At 41.9% G+C, this 17615-nt stretch overlaps 1 protein-coding gene across 1 annotated transcript in view; it reads left to right on the top strand.

Moving 5' to 3' along the window:
* Positions 1 to 17615, top strand: part of PLRG1 (pleiotropic regulator 1) — a 68394-nt gene that overhangs the window by 41767 nt on the left and 9012 nt on the right. The window contains exons 9-12 of the mRNA XM_040331991.1: positions 4676 to 4825; positions 7115 to 7216; positions 7333 to 7435; positions 16273 to 16381. Coding sequence (XP_040187925.1) covers positions 4676 to 4825; positions 7115 to 7216; positions 7333 to 7435; positions 16273 to 16381 — 464 coding nt within the window. The remainder of the gene's footprint in view (positions 1 to 4675; positions 4826 to 7114; positions 7217 to 7332; positions 7436 to 16272; positions 16382 to 17615) is intronic.

Here is a 17615-nt window from a genome sequence, read left to right as displayed (position 1 = left end):
ATTCTGTAGGAGCTGCAGAGATCCACAGCTCAGATAGGAGAATATGTCCACAAATCGGGCCTTTATGTAGGCATGGCAAGAAGAAAGCCATTGTTGAAAGAAAGCCATAAGAAGTCTCTTTTGCAGTTTGCGAGAAGCCATGTGGGGATCACAGCAAACATGTGGATGAAGGTGCTCTGGTCAGATGAGACCAAAATGTAACTTTTTGGCCTAAAAGCAAAACGCTACGTGTGGCGGAAAACTAACACTGCACATAACCCTCAAAACACCATCTCCACAGCGAAACATGGTGGCAGCATCATGTTGTGGGGATGCTTCTTCAGCAGGGTCAGGGAAGCTGGTCAGAGTTGATGGGAAGATGGATGGAGCCAAATACAGGGAAATCTTTAAAGAAAACCTGTCTGCGAAAGACTTGAGACTGGGGCTCAGGTTCACCTTCCAGCAGGGCAATGACCCTAATTATATAGCTAGAGCTACAATAGAATGGTTTAGAAGATCAAACCATTACCATATGTGTTAGACTGGTCCAGTCAAAGTCCAGACAGACCTAAATCCAATTGGGAATCTGTGGCAAGACTTGAAAATTGCTGTTCATAGATGCTCTCCATCCAATCTGACAGCTTAAAGCGGGAGTTCACCCGAAAAACTATTTTTAACATTAGACTGAGGCTCATTTTGTCAAGGGGAATCGGGTGTTTTTTTTTTTAAATCGAAGCAGTACTTACCGTTTTAGAGAGAGATCTTCTCCGCTGCTTCCGGGTATGGTCTTCGGGACTGGGCGTTCCTATTTGATTGACAGGCTTCCGACGGTCACATACATCGCGTCACGAGAAGCCGAACGTCGGTGCGGCTCTATACGGCGCCTGCGCACCGACGTTCGGCTACTTTCGGAAAATCGTGACGCGATGTATGCGACTGTCTGAAGCCTGTAGGAAGCCTGTCAATCAAATAGGGACGCCTAGTCCCGCAGCCCATACCCGGAAGCGGCGGAGAAGATCTATCCCTAAAACGGTAAGTACTGCTTCGATTTAAAAAAAAACACCCGATTCCCCTTGACAAAATGAGCCTCAATCTAATGTTAAAAATTACGTTTTTGGGTGTGTTCTTTGTTCCTAAGATTTGATCCCAATTTATATCTTCTAGCAAGGTTCGCAGTTTAGGGAAGTTGGCTGTCTTGAAATTGAGTGTCTTTGTAATCCCCTTATGTTTCATATTTGTGTGATTTATACTGAAGCTAATTGACCTGTGATCGCTGTTTCTTAAATTGCCCCGTATTTCCACATCCATGATCAGGTCTGTATTGCTGGTAATCAGTAGGTCTAGTAACACTTTGTTTCTAGTTGGCGCGTCTACCATCTGACCCATGAAATTGTCCTGCAAGATATTTATGAACTGGCGAGCTTTAGACGAATGTGCAGTTCCTTACGCCCAATCTATGTCTGGATAGTTAAAATCCCCCATTATGATGACACTTCCCATCCTTGCCGCCAATCCAAATTGTGATATGAGGTCCGTCTCCCCCTCCTCCCCCCAGGTTAGGTGGCCAATGGCATACTTCCAGTATTACTAACCCCTTGGTTTCATCCCTTTGGAGATCTACCCATGAGGATTTCACCTCCTCCCTAGCTCCCTTAGTGATTTAATCTCTCACATTCACTTGTACATTATTCTTGATATACAGGCATACCCCTCCCCCTTTTTTACCCTCTCTAGTCCTGTGATAAAGGGAATACCCTTGAATGGTTGCCAGCCAATCATGAGAGCTGTTGAACTAAGTCTCTGAAAATCCCACAAAATCGAAATCCTCCTCGTACAACAGTATCTCTAGTTCTCCCATCTTATCCATTGGTGAACATGCCACGTAGTTTAGACCGGCATACTGTCTTCTTGGGTGTTCCAAGGTTTCAAATATGACTTGTTACTATACTAACCTTGGATTTATGTGCTTTAGTCAACCTACCACTAATGCCCCCAATACTACCCTCTGGAATATGTTCCGCGCTGACCATCTCGACCTCTCCATCTTCCTTTGACTTTCATTGGTGCCAACGTGCACAATGTCAGCCGGGTCTTCCGCAGCCCCTCACAGTAATCTGTGCACCAGATCCGTGATGTGCCGAACCCGAGCGCCTGGTAGACAACTTACAGTTTGGCGCTTCAGGTCTTTGTTACAGATTGCCCTCTCTGTCCTTCTAAGAGTCCCCTACCACTAGAATCTGTCTTTCCTTTCCCCCCACTCTCAGTGGAGGAGTTCTTCCTCTGGCAGCTAGGGGAGTCCCTCAGCTCCAGCAGTGCTGGTCCCTGACTGGTTTCACCAATGTCACTCAACAGGCCTACTTATTGGGATGTTCCAGCCCAGGATCGTCCTCCCTGGCACTTTCCCCTCTACCCTTCCTGACTGTCATCCATTTACTCTTTTCTAGCTTGAATATTTATCTGGTAAAATTCTGTGAATGTATAAACAAAAGACCATGTAATGACCTTAAAATCTTGAGCCACTGACACCTGATGGCGGATGGCCCAAGATGCCCCTACACACCTGGTAGCAAGCAGTCTTACCACAAAAAAGGGTGGGAACTTTGCCCTTTCAAGCCATAGGCTTGAATAATTAACTGATAAATCCAATGAAAATAGTTAACTTGGATGCCTCCTGCACATCCTGGGCTCTACCGTCAGCACAAACCAGGATTCCTGACCTGACCAAGTAATTCTGACTGCCTGAAATACCTCGAGTATGCAGTGATCTTGCTCCTGCCAACTGAGGATCAGAAAAAAAGGCAAGACATTGTCTTGATTCAAGTGAAAACTAGACATCACTCAAAAAGGCAAAAAATGAATAAGGACGCAACATCACCTTATCATGATGTGAGACCAAGAACTGCTCCTTGCGTGAAAGAGCCGGAAACTTTGACACTCCAGGAGAACAGGGGGAGGTAAGAGCATAAGGCTGTTTGCTGAGACTCCCCAAACACAAGCTCAAACCCACACTTTTTGTGGTGGACTGTCTCAGTACTCATATAGGAACATACAATTGTTTAGATAAAAATGTAATTTATTACACATAAAAAGACAAAAATAAATCCTGTTTAAAAGATTAAACAAACAGTATATCAGTACTCCAGGGTTTCTCCCGAGAAGTGTCTGTTGATGAAATATTACTCATAGATCAATGGTTCTGGTGGCGTCTTGCCGTTCAGAGAAACTCATACGCCATTCCACAAGTATGCAGGCCTAGACAATGTTGGTCTACCGCTATACAACCCTGTAAGTATGCAGGTACCTAGGTATGCAAACATGCAGGTATACAAGTATTCTTGCTGTTTATGCATTTATGTATGCAGTATAATGGAAATAAATGCATATATATACAGTTTAATGTAATAAGCACATATTTATGCAATTTAATGCAAAAAAAAAAAAAACATGTATGCAGTTCAAGTTTTTTAGAAACTGCAAAAAAAAAAAGGAAACTTGCAGCTCCTGCTGCAGGACTCTGAGCATAACAGGAGGGGGTCCACTCCCCTGGACCTGTATAGCACCCTGCAGGAAAGCGCCTTGGTCAGAACAAACACTGCACAGGGCTCCATTACACAGGGTCCAGCGCCGTAAGGCTGCATTACAGGCAAACCTCAAGGAATCTTCTCTCCTTCCCATAAGGGTTGGGTACCATCCATTTTGGCTGACAGCTTTTTTGATTGGATCCGATTTTTAAGTCCTTGATTCTCAGTAGAACCTTCCCAGACCTCCAGGAATGCTCGAAGAGCACATGTATCGCATCAGTGACCACCGCCTTAAAGTCACTGGCGAAAAAACTGAGGTACTTCCTGTGTAGAAGGGGTTATATAGGGGAGGACTTCCTTTTTGACTGTCTGCCAGTGTCCATTCACATCATAAGGTTCACCTAAACCGTTATGGTCATTATTATGGTTGCTCTGTGTCCCGTTATGTACGATAAATGTATATATAACCTCAGGAGGGGAACAATGAAAAACCTTGCAGAATCGTTCTAAAAGTTGTATATTGCATTGTCAAGGCTGGTTCCAAAAAGGTCATGTCACACGTTCTGATGCATATGTCTACCTTGGCTTGCAGACTGAATCTCTGCATTTTCCTACATCATAAAGATTATCATTCAGAACAGAAAAGGACATAGAGCATTGTACAGCTTCATGTAATAAAGTGTTTGGTCTTCCAAACTTGACTTTCACGACTCCAGGTTGCTGCACATGTTAAAACAAGGATAAAGTGTCCTGGCTCTAAAGTATAGTTTTGGAATTCCAGTTTCTGACTTTCTTCTAGCAGAGAGAAATAACAAATCTTAAGAAATCTAGCCTCGTGATACAGGGCACTTTAGAAATGTGACATTTCCACCGTAATATATTTTTTATCAATCATGAATTGAAATTTTAAACATAAGACATATGACCAAACTATTTCTTTATTTTTTTTTTTCTACTTGAAGTTTGCATTGCTTTCTGTGCCTGAATTGAACAGCACAACTCCGTCCAGTAATAGAAGTCCCGGGGGAAATATATTGTTAGCACATTGAATAATTCTAAAGTGAGCTTCAAGCCATAGTTTTAATAAGATTCTTTGTTTACGGAAAGTATTTTTTATCATAAAATATTAAGAATGTGCTGCATATAGCCTAATGTCTCTTCTGTCTTTTCTTGAGATCTGGGATCTGGCAAGCGGTAAATTAAAGCTGTCCTTGACTGGACACATAAGCACTGTCCGGGGAGTGATTGTAAGCAACAGGAGTCCATATTTGTTTTCTTGTGGTGAGGACAAGCAGGTGAAATGCTGGGATCTGGAATACAATAAGGTGTGTTTATATATAATGTGTGTGTATGTATGTGTAATATATATATATATTTAGTTGTCACAAGTAAAGTTAATTTTTGTATTGGATCGAAAAGGTCGGGACACATATTTTCAATAGTAACACAAAAAGAGAAAAACAAATTTATTTAATAGAGGTTGTAGGAGTTGGAGCTGCTGACAATGCCTTTCTGTCTTATTAGGGTGTCACGGGGAGGGGGAAAATTTACAGAAAATGTGACTATACAAAAGGAAAGTGGTGTCTGTATTAATCGGTTGACTTGACATTAAATCGGAGGTCCACACAAAAACGGAACCTCCATTTTTCGGAACCCTCCCCCTCTCCGGTGTAACATTTGGCACCTTTCAGAGGGGTGCACATACCTGTATAATACAGATACTTGCACCCACTCGCAGAATCTGCAGGTGGTCTACGTCACCCCCCCCGCTGTCTTCCGGGACACACGGGTCCCAGAGGACAGTAGGGACCATGCGGATTGCGCAAGCGACGTAGGGAACCACAAAGTTAAGCCGTAAGGCTTCCCTTCTGATTCCCTTACTGGAGATAGAGGCGGCAGCATCCGAGGACCGAGCGATGGGTCGGCCTTGGGTGCCGACATCGCGGGCGCCTTGGACAGGTAAGTATCCAGTATTTGTAGCTGCTGACTTGTGATGCATAGTGACAGCTGAATCTAGCGGTTTTGTAAGCAAACCCGTGTGACCTCTATGATTGGTTGTCATGATATTCTCGTGAACCATACCATTTGGTTGATATCAATGATAGGACATCATGCGAATATTATTCTAGAAGTTCCTAGCTTCTGTGTATCAAGACAAGACAACTCAATATTCCTTTCTCTGTTTTGTCAATTATTTAAGAGAAATTTATTTTTAAACATTTGTTTTTATTGAATCAATCATGAAGTGAGGCAGTAATTACTATAATTTAATATAGGGCAATATTGCATGTTTTTGAGGTGTAGAGCTCTTGGCTTTCATGTCATTTAAGCACAGCAGAAAAGCGAAATTGTGATTAATTGTGGTGTCTCTTCATGTTTGAACTGATAGATGAACTTGTTATAGATTGAAACGTGAAACTGGGTAAGACAGTTATTTTTCTATGCGAGGAGATGCATCAACCATACATACTGTAAATAGCAGCACACCATCTAGCGTTTCCCACAATGGCAAGCCTTAAACCAGTTTGCGCCCACACTATAGCCGAATGACTGCTACAGCAGGAGCCTTAATTGGTGAGTTGCTGTCAATAGACGTCCTTCCCTTTGCACGCTCCCTGCGAGCATGCATCGAGAAAAATTGTGATGGCTGTGTCCCCTTGGTGGAGCTGTAAATTATCTCCTAAACCTTCACGGTTTAGGAGATAATGTAATGTACGAGTGTGTAATCTAATCGGCGCATGCATGCTTTAGAAAGGGCACGATCGTGCCCTTTCTAAAGGAATCATGCCGTGACTGGCGGCTCCCATGCGTATGCACGGAAGTGACGTCACACGACTCCAGCCAGCCACAGAGCTGGAGTTTCGCAGCCCCGGAAGGAAAGGGGGTGACGCTTGTGCCGGAGGGGACAGCGATAACGTTGCAGGCTTCAGTTTCCGGTAATTGACACAAAATGGGCTAATATGCAATACCTTTGCAGGGAAATAAAGAGGAAGTAAAACCCACCAGGGTTTACTTTCTCTTTAACAGGACTTGTTCCACTCAGAACAGGCCTTGCCGTGGTTGACCAAAGAAGTTGAGTGCACATGCTCAGCGGCATATCCAGAGGGGGGGTGGGTCCTTTGCTCGGGACCTCTTCTTTTCTGTTCCCCTCGGTCTCCTAGAGGCCCTCGGAAAATAAAGAGCATGTGCTGGGGTGTAGATAGATCTATTTTTAGGCACATGTTTAGAGGCTGGATCCTTCTATGTACCTATACATGTATTATTGTATCTGAGAATGTTTTGTATTTTTAAGATATGAATGGCAAATGATTCTGTAAAGTAATGTAAACATTTTTATGTGAAAAACAATACAAATTATATTGTGTTTTTGCCGCCTTGTATGGGGTAAATTGGCAATCAAACAGATGGCCTGCAAAATGGACAGATGGCATGCTTGTGTAAAATTGGGGCCCTACTACCCTGCTATGTACGATAGGTTACTGTGACATGTTGGCTGTACCCTTTGTTTTTGTAACTTGAAAACCTGCTTTAATATAATAAACAATTTACCCTACAGATCTTTACAATTGCATGCATTTTATATATTAACATGTATTGTATTTTGTTCATATTAGGTCATAAGGCATTACCACGGTCATCTGAGTGCAGTGTATGGTTTAGATTTGCATCCAACCATTGATGTGCTTGTGACTTGTAGCAGAGACTCAACTGCTCGTGTAAGTAGTGGTTGTTTATCTTTTGTATTACATGAAAACTTTGTGGTTACTGCAGATATGTCTTTTATTGTCTCGCTGCACATTATGAACTTACTATTTTTTCTTTCATTGGACAGATATGGGACATAAGAACAAAAGCTGGGGTTCACACCCTTGTTGGACACACAAATGCTGTTGCAACAGTAAGGTGTCAGGCAGCAGAACCACAGATCATCACAGGTAAGTCATGGCAAAAACCTTTGTTTTATTTGGTAAAGAGAAGATTCTTATGCATTGGAGTTATAATGGGTAGTCTGATCGCAAAGAGAGATATGTATGGAGAAACAAAGCGGGGAAACACCTGGCGAAAATATTGAAGAAAAAAAACATTAAACTATATAGAAAAAATACAGACTAGAATTGGGAGAGATGGTAATTTCAACAACAGAAATAGCGAAAGTGTTCCAAAATGATTAAGGGTCATTATGCTCAATAAAACAAAAGGGTCAACAAGACTGGAAAAGATAAGAGTTCTTAAAGTGCCAGATTACCTTAACCACTTAAGCCCCAGACCAAAATGCAGGTAAAGGACCAGGCCCCTTTTTGCGATTCGGCACTGCGTCGCTTTAACTGATAATTGCGCGGTCGTGCGACGTGGCTCCCAAACAAAATTGGCGTCCTTTTTTCCCCACAAATAGAGCTTTCTTTTGGTGGTATTTGATCACCTCTGCGGTTTTTATTTTTTGCACTATAAACAAAAATAGAGCGACAATTTTGAAAAAAAAATCAATATTTTTTACTTTTTGCTATAATAAATATCCCCCAAAATCACAATCATTCCAAAGAAGGGAAAATATGATACCTTATGTTCAATTTAGAGACCAATATCCCTATTGAACACTGACATGAAATTATTTGCAAAAGTATTGGCTACCAGGATGAAGGACCTGATGACCGACTTGGCACGAGCGGACCAAGTGTGGCTCATCCCTGGTTGAGAAGGGAGAGACAATGGAGTCAGAACATTGCTCTAGCTTCAGAAAATCAGAGAGGAAAATACCCCAGGTCTACACCTGTCGATTGATGCAGAAAAAGCATTTGACAGGGTGGACTGGGGATTTTCTTTCAAGTACCCTGGAAGCTATGGGGCTGGGCCCAAGCATAGTCCAATGGATCAAAGTATTATATAAGCACCATGCTGCAAACGTGAAGGTCAATGGAAATCTATCCCCCCACCCTTTCAAAATGTTTAATAGAACGAGACAGGGTGCCCCATATCTCCCCTGCTGTTTGTACTATCACTAGAACCCCTCCTGGCACCAATAAGGAACATATCTGACATAGGAGGGATTAAGATAGGAGGGGAGGAACATAAAATAGCAGCTTACGCTGATGATGTACTATTCTATATCTCTAACCCTAGGATTACAATGAAACATTACGGAGAATTAACAAACTTAAATATAAACCTCTCTAAATCGGAAATTTTAAACGTAAATAAACAGGAAGAACGTTGCTTACAGCAAAAATTTAAATTCACATGGAAGACAGAATTTAAATATTTGGAAATAGGATTAACACCATCCTTAGGGAAAAAACCTCCAGTTGAAGCACTTTGTCACAACGTTGCCACAACCATTAAGATCAGCGGAAGACTTAAGGCCTCTTGAGAGCTTGAGTATGGCAACAAACACAAAAAATGGTATATCACGGATTTATAATAGTCTGATGGAGACGGAAGAACTTGAGGTCCCGCCATACATAAAAAAATGGGAAAAAGAATTGAGCACAAGGAAACAAAAATTAGAAAAAATATTGAGACTGGTGCATAGCTCTGCAGTAGACACCAACGCAGCTGAGATGAACTACAAATGCCTTACACGGTGGTATATAAACCCAGACAAAATAAGTAAATATCAAGTAGGGAAATCGCCACACTGTTGGAGGCGATGTAAAGTTTTGGGAACAATGGCATACATTTGGTTGGATTGTCCAAAAATAAAAAGCTACTGGAGAGAGATTTTACAGCTAACAAAAGTAATTACGAAATTACTAATAGAGAAATACCAGAAGATCCGTGGACGTGCCTGTTTCACGGGACAGAAAGTTCAATAAAACGATATAAAGAATCTCTGATCCCTCATCTGATCAATGCAGCCAAAAGTCGGAAACCAAGACATTGGCAAGCAATAGAAACCCCCACAATAAAGGATTGGCTAGCAAGGGGAGAGGAGCGAATGGAAGGAATGATAAATAGATGGAAAGACTGAAAGTTGTTCAAGAAAACAATGAGATACGTGGAGGCCGTCAGAGAATAAGATGGGGGGAATTGGGAGAAAGGCAGAGAAAAATCAGACGGTTGACGAGGAAGTGAAGGAAGAGGATTCACGGAGGGGTTGCAAAATATACTTTTAAATGTAATCATGTCAGCATTTATGGAATTTGTTCTTTCTGTATGTGGATATAATAAAACAAAAAGGGGGGGGGGGGGGGGTTAAAAAAAAAAAAAAATAAGTAATGGGTAGTCTGGAAAGGTCACCTTTAGTTTCTTATATTTGTATATTTCTTTGTGATACTTACTTTGACTTGACTATTTCTAACCAAGTAACATCACAAATGCAATCCATAATTCTTTAAAATATGACTTTTCAGTGTGGCAGTGACTCATGCCAGCATACAAGAACTACCAGGTACTTATCAGAAGGAATTCAGTAGCACAACCAGAGTAGATCAACAAGTGAAGTAGCATCTGAAAACAATACTTACCTGCCTTTAGGCAGTACAAAGTAGGCAGCTTTCGAAGGTCACCCAAGCAGAGAACACTTGTCAGGCAGCAGAGGTTTGAATGGGGGATTTAGCTGTTATTTGCAGTCTGTCCATCTATTGAGTAGCCACCAAGGAAGAGTCAAATTTTAAATCTAACTTATGAAGCCACATTTTGAACCTTGCCTCGCTGTTTCTGAACTTTTTGGGAAAGCATTACTCTGGATCAGGACTCGTCAACCACCAGGCTGAGGCCTTTCTGTGGGTGGCCGGCATAAAAGCGCCAGTCCGGTGGCATGAGACAGGCGGGGGACCAGCATATGAGAAGCGGGCGGTTGGGCAAGCAGAGATGACATCTCTCTCCCCTACCGCATCACCGCTCTTCCTCCTTCACAGCCATTGTTCCGTCAGCCTCAATGTCGTAGGTGTGGCTGGGAGCATAGAGATGACGTAATTTCTCACCGCTCTCCTGCTTTCACTCAGAACCCACCACTGCAGAGTCCTGCCTCTGTGCTAAATGGACCAGTGCTGACACCAATGCAGTGACAATTCACATCTGGTGGCAGGCATCATGACAAGTGACATTCCACATCTGGTGGCAGGCAACGTTGCAAGTGACAATCCATATCTTCTGGAAGTGACAATACACATCTGGTGGCCGGCGACGTGGCAAGTGACATTCCGCATCTGGTGGCAGGCAGCATGGCAAGTGACAATTCACATCTGGTAGCAGGCAGCATTAGAAAAAGTATCAGTCCGCATCTGGTGGCAACTGACATTCCGCATCTGGTGGCAGGCAGCGTGGCAACTGACATTCCGCATCTGGTGGCAGGCAGCGTGGCAACTGACATTCCGCATCTGGTGGCAGGCAGCGTGGCAACTGACATTCCGCATCTGGTGGCAGGCAGCGTGGCAACTGACATTCCGCATCTGGTGGCAGGCAGCGTGGCAACTGACATTCCGCATCTGGTGGCAGGCAGCGTGGCAACTGACATGCCTAGGGCTCCCACAGATTCTGTATTATGGCAAGTTGAACTATTTCATTAACCACTTACCCCCTGGACCATATTGCTGCCCAAAGACCAGAGTACTTTTTGTGATTCTGGACTGCGTCGCTTTAACTGACAATTGCGCGGTCGTGCGACGTGGCTCCCAAACAAAATTGGCGTCCTTTTTTCCCCCACAAATAGAGCTTTCTTTTGATGGTATTTGGTCACCTCTGCGGTTTTTATTTTTTGCGCTATAAACAAAAATAGAGCGACAATTTTGAAAAAAAAAAATATTTTTTACCTTTTGCTGTAATAAATATCCCCCAAAAATATATAAAAAAACATTTTTTTTCCTCAGTTTAGGCCGATACGTATTCTTCTACCTATTTTTCGTAAAAAAAATCGCAATAAGCGTTTGGTTTGCGCAAAAGTTATAGCGTTTACAAAATAGGGGGTATTTTTATGTAATTTTTCTTAATATATTTTTTTTACTAGTAATGGCGGCGATCAGCGATTTTTTTTTTCGGTACTGCGACATTATGGCGGACACTTCGGACACTTTTGACACATTTTTGGGGCCATTGGCATTTTTATAGCGATCAGTGCTATAAAAATGCATTGGATTACTATAAAAATGCCACTGGCAGGGAAGGGGTTAACACTAGGGGGGCGGGGAAGGGGTTAAGTATGTTCCCTCTGTGTGTTCTTGCTGTGGGGGGGGGGTGGCCTCACTAGGGGAAACACTGATCCTCGGTTCATACATTGTATGAACGGAAGATCAGCATTTCCCCCGCTGACAGGACCGGGAGCTGTGTGTTTACACACACAGCTCCCGTTCCCTGCTCTGTACCGAGCGATCGCATGTGCCCGGGCGGCGATAGCGCCCGCGGGGCACACGCACGGGAGTCGGGGGCGAGCAGCGCCTAGTGGCGGCTAAACGAGAGGACGTATAGCTACGGGCTCTCGCCTAGGAGAGCCGACCTGCCGCCCGTTATAATGACGGTGGGCTGGTCGGCTAGTAGTTAATACTACAATGTAATAGAAATAATGTGCTTCAAGCACGGTGCCGTGATGATTGAACCTGTAACCTTGTATACCTTTTCCTGGTATTCATATCTTGATGGCTCTGTAGTATAGATTACATCCGTGTCCTACAAAACATATTGCAGCACTATGTGACAAGCGATTCATAGGGCACGGTGTAGGGCGACTTGCACTTCTCGTGTTTTCCCCTAACTTTATTGTCTTTTTATACAGCTTAATGGGTATCATTATTATAATGTTTAACTATTTGAAATTGGCGGTCATCTTGAACATTTCCACCATAAGTTCTTTTCTGGGTTCAGAACCCATTAGCAGAGTTCACAATTTCTTTTAGACATTGTATCCCATACTTTTACTGATTAGACCCATTCGGAATCTATTCAGAAGCAATTGTTATCTAATTTGGGTCCTACTGTCCGTGGTAAACATTCCCACGCTAAGCTCTCCACAGCTGCTAAAAAGCACTTCTCATGCTAGTGGTTCACCCTCATTGTGGAGTTGAAGGAGTAGTCTACTGACATTTCTTTATTCTACCCTTTTTCAGGAGGTACACAAATAACCTTTATTGCCAACCTCTGCCTTTGTCATACTAGGATGGTTTACCCCAACCTTTTATTGTCTAGGTGCCAAGGTCTCCTTCCTGACATCCTTCCTCCACATGACTTTTTAGGCTATGCCTGATCCATACTACAATGATTTTGTGACTTTCTGTTTTGCTATGACATGTCCTCCCTGGCTTTAACCCTCAGGTCTTGTCCTGGGCCCTGACACGCCCTTACCTGTTAATGCCACAACTAGATTGCCAACTTGCCAATTTCCAGGCTAAAGCAGCCATTCTGCTTTTCCTTCTCTAGGTCTTATCCCTTGGTTCTGGAAGGTATCCATTTTTCGTTTGCTCTTCAAATGCACATAACCACTAGGTGGTTCTACTTTCTCTCCAGCTGTGGCCTATAGGAGTTTTGCCTATTCCCTGCCTTGCTTAGCCTTCATCATTACATCGAATAGGATAGTTTAACTATAAAAAGCATCTGTCTAACCAGCATTGGAGAAAGATCTGTTTGCAAGGGGCTAAGTTAAACTTGTTTTGAAGCTAACTTCAGAGGAGGGAGACGCTCGGGGTAGAAGAGTTGCTGGTACAGGCAGCATGTTGCTGTACTGAGAACTTTCTAGGAGAAAAAGCTAGGATCAGTCAGAGGCACAGTAGTCTGACTTTTGTCTGTACATGTTCATTTTTCTTTATGCAGTCATGTGGTAGCTGAAAGTCGTTTTTATTTTGTTATAGATGAACCTTCATTATACTCGATTGTGCATGTTTTGTATTTTATACAGTGTTTAGGCGGCCCCCGGGTTACAAACAAGATAGGGTCTGTAGGTGTGTTCTTAAGTTGAATCTGTTTGCAAGTCGGAACAGGTAAAAAAAAATTAAGTGCAGCTCTATCCCAAAAAATCTTTTAGATCGCATAGGGAAGGGTTATCACCCCTGTAACATTTGTTTTTCTGTCTCTGCCCCTGGTCAGAAGATTTTACACCACTTTCTGTCCCAATGACAATTGGATTTAGAAAATTTTGGGTTGTTGTGAAAATGAGCCTTGGTGATAGGCTTGGTGGAGACGCCTTTTTCCCATAATTCTTACAGGAGAAAATTTCCCTTTCTAGGGGTATATTTCCTCTTGCTTCCTGTTGTCTCCCTCCGTTTGTAAGTAGGAGCCATTTGTAAGTCGGATGTTTAACTTGTCCGCCTGTCCCGCAAAGTTGTATCAGTTCCAAAGCCAACAGTGTGCTATGAACATTTTGTAAAGCTTACCAATGTGGCTTTATAGTTTTTCAGTACCATTGCGTATATGGACTCCAAAGACTTGTATTATGAGAAGGAACAGTAAGCCCAACTGTTGTATAGCATTGCAAAGCAGTATATGCATATATAATATGTATATCTGTCTGCTTTCATGTGCATATACATTAAACCCAGCTGATCTTTTTCATGTATATCTAAAAACAAAACACATTTTTGAAAAACCGTTGTAAGGAAAGAGTTTTCCTACTAAAGTGATTGAGTATAGCCTTTCTAAATTACAGTCACATAGTTTTGCCATTGGTTATGGCAAAGCTAATGCCTCTACTGAAACACAAATCTAATGATATAAAATAAAGGAAGCAGGCTGACCTTGATGAAAGATACATCGTACAATATGTACTCTTGTAAGAGAAATTGTTAATTCAAGCTGATGGCTTATTTGTGTGCAAGTGCCTCTGTAGTTTCTGGTGCTGTGCGCCTGTGAAGGTGTTACTCTGTGAAGTTTGCTGGCACGTCATGTTTGGTCTTTGCATCTGCTGTACATATTTTTGTAGCTCCTGTTACCAGGATAGGTTTGTTAGAGTTCTCGGTCTTCTCATTATATTACGCCTTTCTTTAACCACATGAGTACCAATGCGTTCCACCCATTTCATTATCTGTTTTCAGTACTGTAATAGTTGGACAATTGCTCTGTCATGCAACATTGTCTCATGAAATGACATCAAATTGAATTGGATACAGATAGCTTTCTTTGGGTGGTACTATTGGTTGTATTAACCACTAGTTGTTTTTTTTTTTTTTGTTTGTTTTCAGCATAAAGGGGAAATAATTAATATATAAAAAAAATGTTTTCATAATTTCTGAACTGTGTCAAATAAAAATGTCAATACCATTCAAAAACCCCCAACATGACCTCTTTTTGCAAAGTACATAGCCCTAAGGCACAGGTTTCAAACTGGCGGTCCTCCAGCTGTTGCATGACTACAAGTCTCGAGGCATTGCAGTGCTGACCGTTGCAAGCATGACTCCCACAGGCAGAGGGATGATGGGACTTTTAGTTTTGCAACAGCTGGAGGGCCGCCAGTTTGACACCCATGCCCTAAGGTGTTCTTTTTTTGCGACAAATGAAAAAAACATACTGGTATTAAAGTGTATAAGTCATACAGAGGAAAGAGGTGATGAAGGGGTTAATGTACAAGTCATGTACAGTGGGATGCTGGAATTAGGGGGTTGATGTGCAGTACAGGGGAGGTGAAGGTGTTGATATACACGTCACATAGATACAGCATACAGATGAGATGTACAAGAGAGAAGTCGGGCTTAAAATACAGCGCTCCACAAATACATGGTTCGTACTCTGCTGTTCCTAAATGTATGGCAGACGTGAAGTGGTTTGGAGGGGTTGTTTTTATGCTTTCTGCAGCATGGCTTTCATGCAAGCGATCCAGTGGACTTTAGTAAGAAATAGTGAGGTTCAGTGATATACTAGATACAGCAACCCATAGCAACCAGATTTTACTTTTTGCTGATCAAACTATGGTAACATAAAATGTGGCTGCTATAAGGTACTGAAAATTCCATATTATTATTGCTTTTTTCCACTGCTGTCTTTAGTGAGTCTGCTGGTTTTATCTGGATCTAATCAAAGTTTACACGCAAACGTATTCCTTTATGAATAAAGGTGCCGGATCTTTTAAGCCGGATGTTCATTGCCTAGGGCAGTGCTGACAGTCTGACATGAATTAAATGCTGTATGGCTGTTCATTTATGGCTGAGCACCTCTATGGTCATCACAGGCTGCTTTGGAGCTTTGAACACACAGCAGTTCTGAGGAGCTGTTTGATCATTTTCCTAAGGCTGCTTTACCGCTCTTTAAGCGGCGCTTTTGCACCACTTTTTGCCCGCTAGCGGGGCGATTTTTAAAACCAAAAAGAGGTTAAAAATCGTGTTGCGGCGTTTCCGAACCACTGCCCGTTCAGTCCAGTGGGCAGTGTGTTTTGCGAGTGCTGTATACAGCGTTGCCAAACTGCCCCAAGGATGCTGCTGGCAGAACTTTTCCTAACGTCCTGCAGGCGCACCGCCCCAGTGTGAAAAGATGCACTGAAATGAATGGGAGGCGATTTTCAGGCGCTGTTTAGATGCTATTTCTAGCGCTAAAACGCATTAAAATCACCTTGGTGTGAAAGGGGTCTAAATCTCTGATTGCGTATAAGATGTTGTTGCTGGGATGTGGGAAAGGGACCGTTTTTGTTAGTAATGGAAATATGCATGCAAATGTATCTGTATATTTAAAACTATCTCTACTACTGATTATTTTTTTTTGGTCATGTTTGTTTGTTTTTTTGTTTTACTTCGTCATGTGATTTACTGGGTTTTTTTTCAATTTTTTTTTTTTAGGAAGTGTATATACCGTTTAAACTGAATTTAGTATTAATCTTTTTATTTTTATTTGGTTCCTAATTGCATTTTTAATTTTGCCTTTTCAGGAAGCCACGATACCACCATTCGGCTTTGGGATATGGTGGCTGGAAAGACTCGTGTCACATTGACAAACCACAAAAAGTCTGTCAGAGCTGTTGTATTACATCCACGACAGTAAGTGTATTTCTTTAGTATCTAATCTTGTACAACATATCATACTTCACAATATCATTTTTAAAATTCGCTTTACTCATTGCTCTAACTAAAACACCTTCATTGTCAGCTTACATATTCATTCTATTGTGGGGATTTCTTTAGAAGATACTCTTCTTCTCCCCTTTAAAATGATCTCTGCCCTCCTTTCCCATTCCAGTTGACAATAATATATCTACTGCCTACATATGATTGAATGTGCTTCTCTAGGGCTTTTGTACATACATGATGAAATTAAGTTATCGCAGTAAGCGTTTTATTTTGTTCAAGGGGTTGTAAAGGTAAAAAAAAAATTCCCTAAGTACCTTCCTTTACCTTGGTGCAGTCCTCCTTCACTTACCTCATCCTTCCATTTTGCTTTTAAATGTCCTTATTTCTTCTGAGAAATCCTCACTTCCTGTTCTTCTGTCTGTAACTACACACAGTAATGCAACACTTTCTCCATGGTGTGGAGAAAGCCTCTTGAGGGGGGAGGGGGCGAGCAGGAGGGTCAGGACACTCTCTACTTTGCAGATATAGAAAGGAGCTGTGTGTTAGTGGGCGTCCTGACACTCCTGCTCGCCCCCTCCCCCCACAGGAGGCTTTATCCACACCAGGGAGAAAGCCTCGCATTACTGTGTAGAGTTACAGACAGAAGAACAGGAAGTGAGGATTTCTCAGAAGAAATAAGGACATTTAAAAGCAAAATGGAAGGATGAGGTAAGTGAAGGAGGACTGCACTAAGGTAAAGGAAGCTATTTGGGGAATTTTTTATTTTTTTACCTTTACAACCCCTTTCAGCATTTTATTTTATTTAAAAAAAAAAAATCTCTCCTTTTTATATAATAAAACAGTGTAGCATTCCACTTATAGTAATGAAATCAAAATATGACCATACAGTATATATGCACCAAAAATATTGTAAATCTCTCAACTAAAAAACATTTACATCAAACAAATCGCTATAACATTTGTGGTGCAAAATTAATGGAGGAAAAAAAATGTAAATGGCACTAAAATGTCACAAACATATGTGCTCCAATAATATGCGATTATAAGCTCTTAAAAGTACATTAAAGTGTCTACAGAAATCAAAGCATTAAATATTCAGCGTCACCCTGTGATCACCACACACATTTTAAGAGATTTTCTCACCATCAGGATTTTGACCCCCAAACATATAGTAAGTCAATAAACACATCATATAGACATTATA

The sequence above is a fragment of the Rana temporaria genome, chromosome 1, assembly GCF_905171775.1.
Source record: "Rana temporaria chromosome 1, aRanTem1.1, whole genome shotgun sequence".
Taxonomy (NCBI): domain Eukaryota; kingdom Metazoa; phylum Chordata; class Amphibia; order Anura; family Ranidae; genus Rana; species Rana temporaria.
Note: the sequence above shows the minus strand (reverse complement) of the source record. Positions and strands in the feature narration are given on the sequence as shown.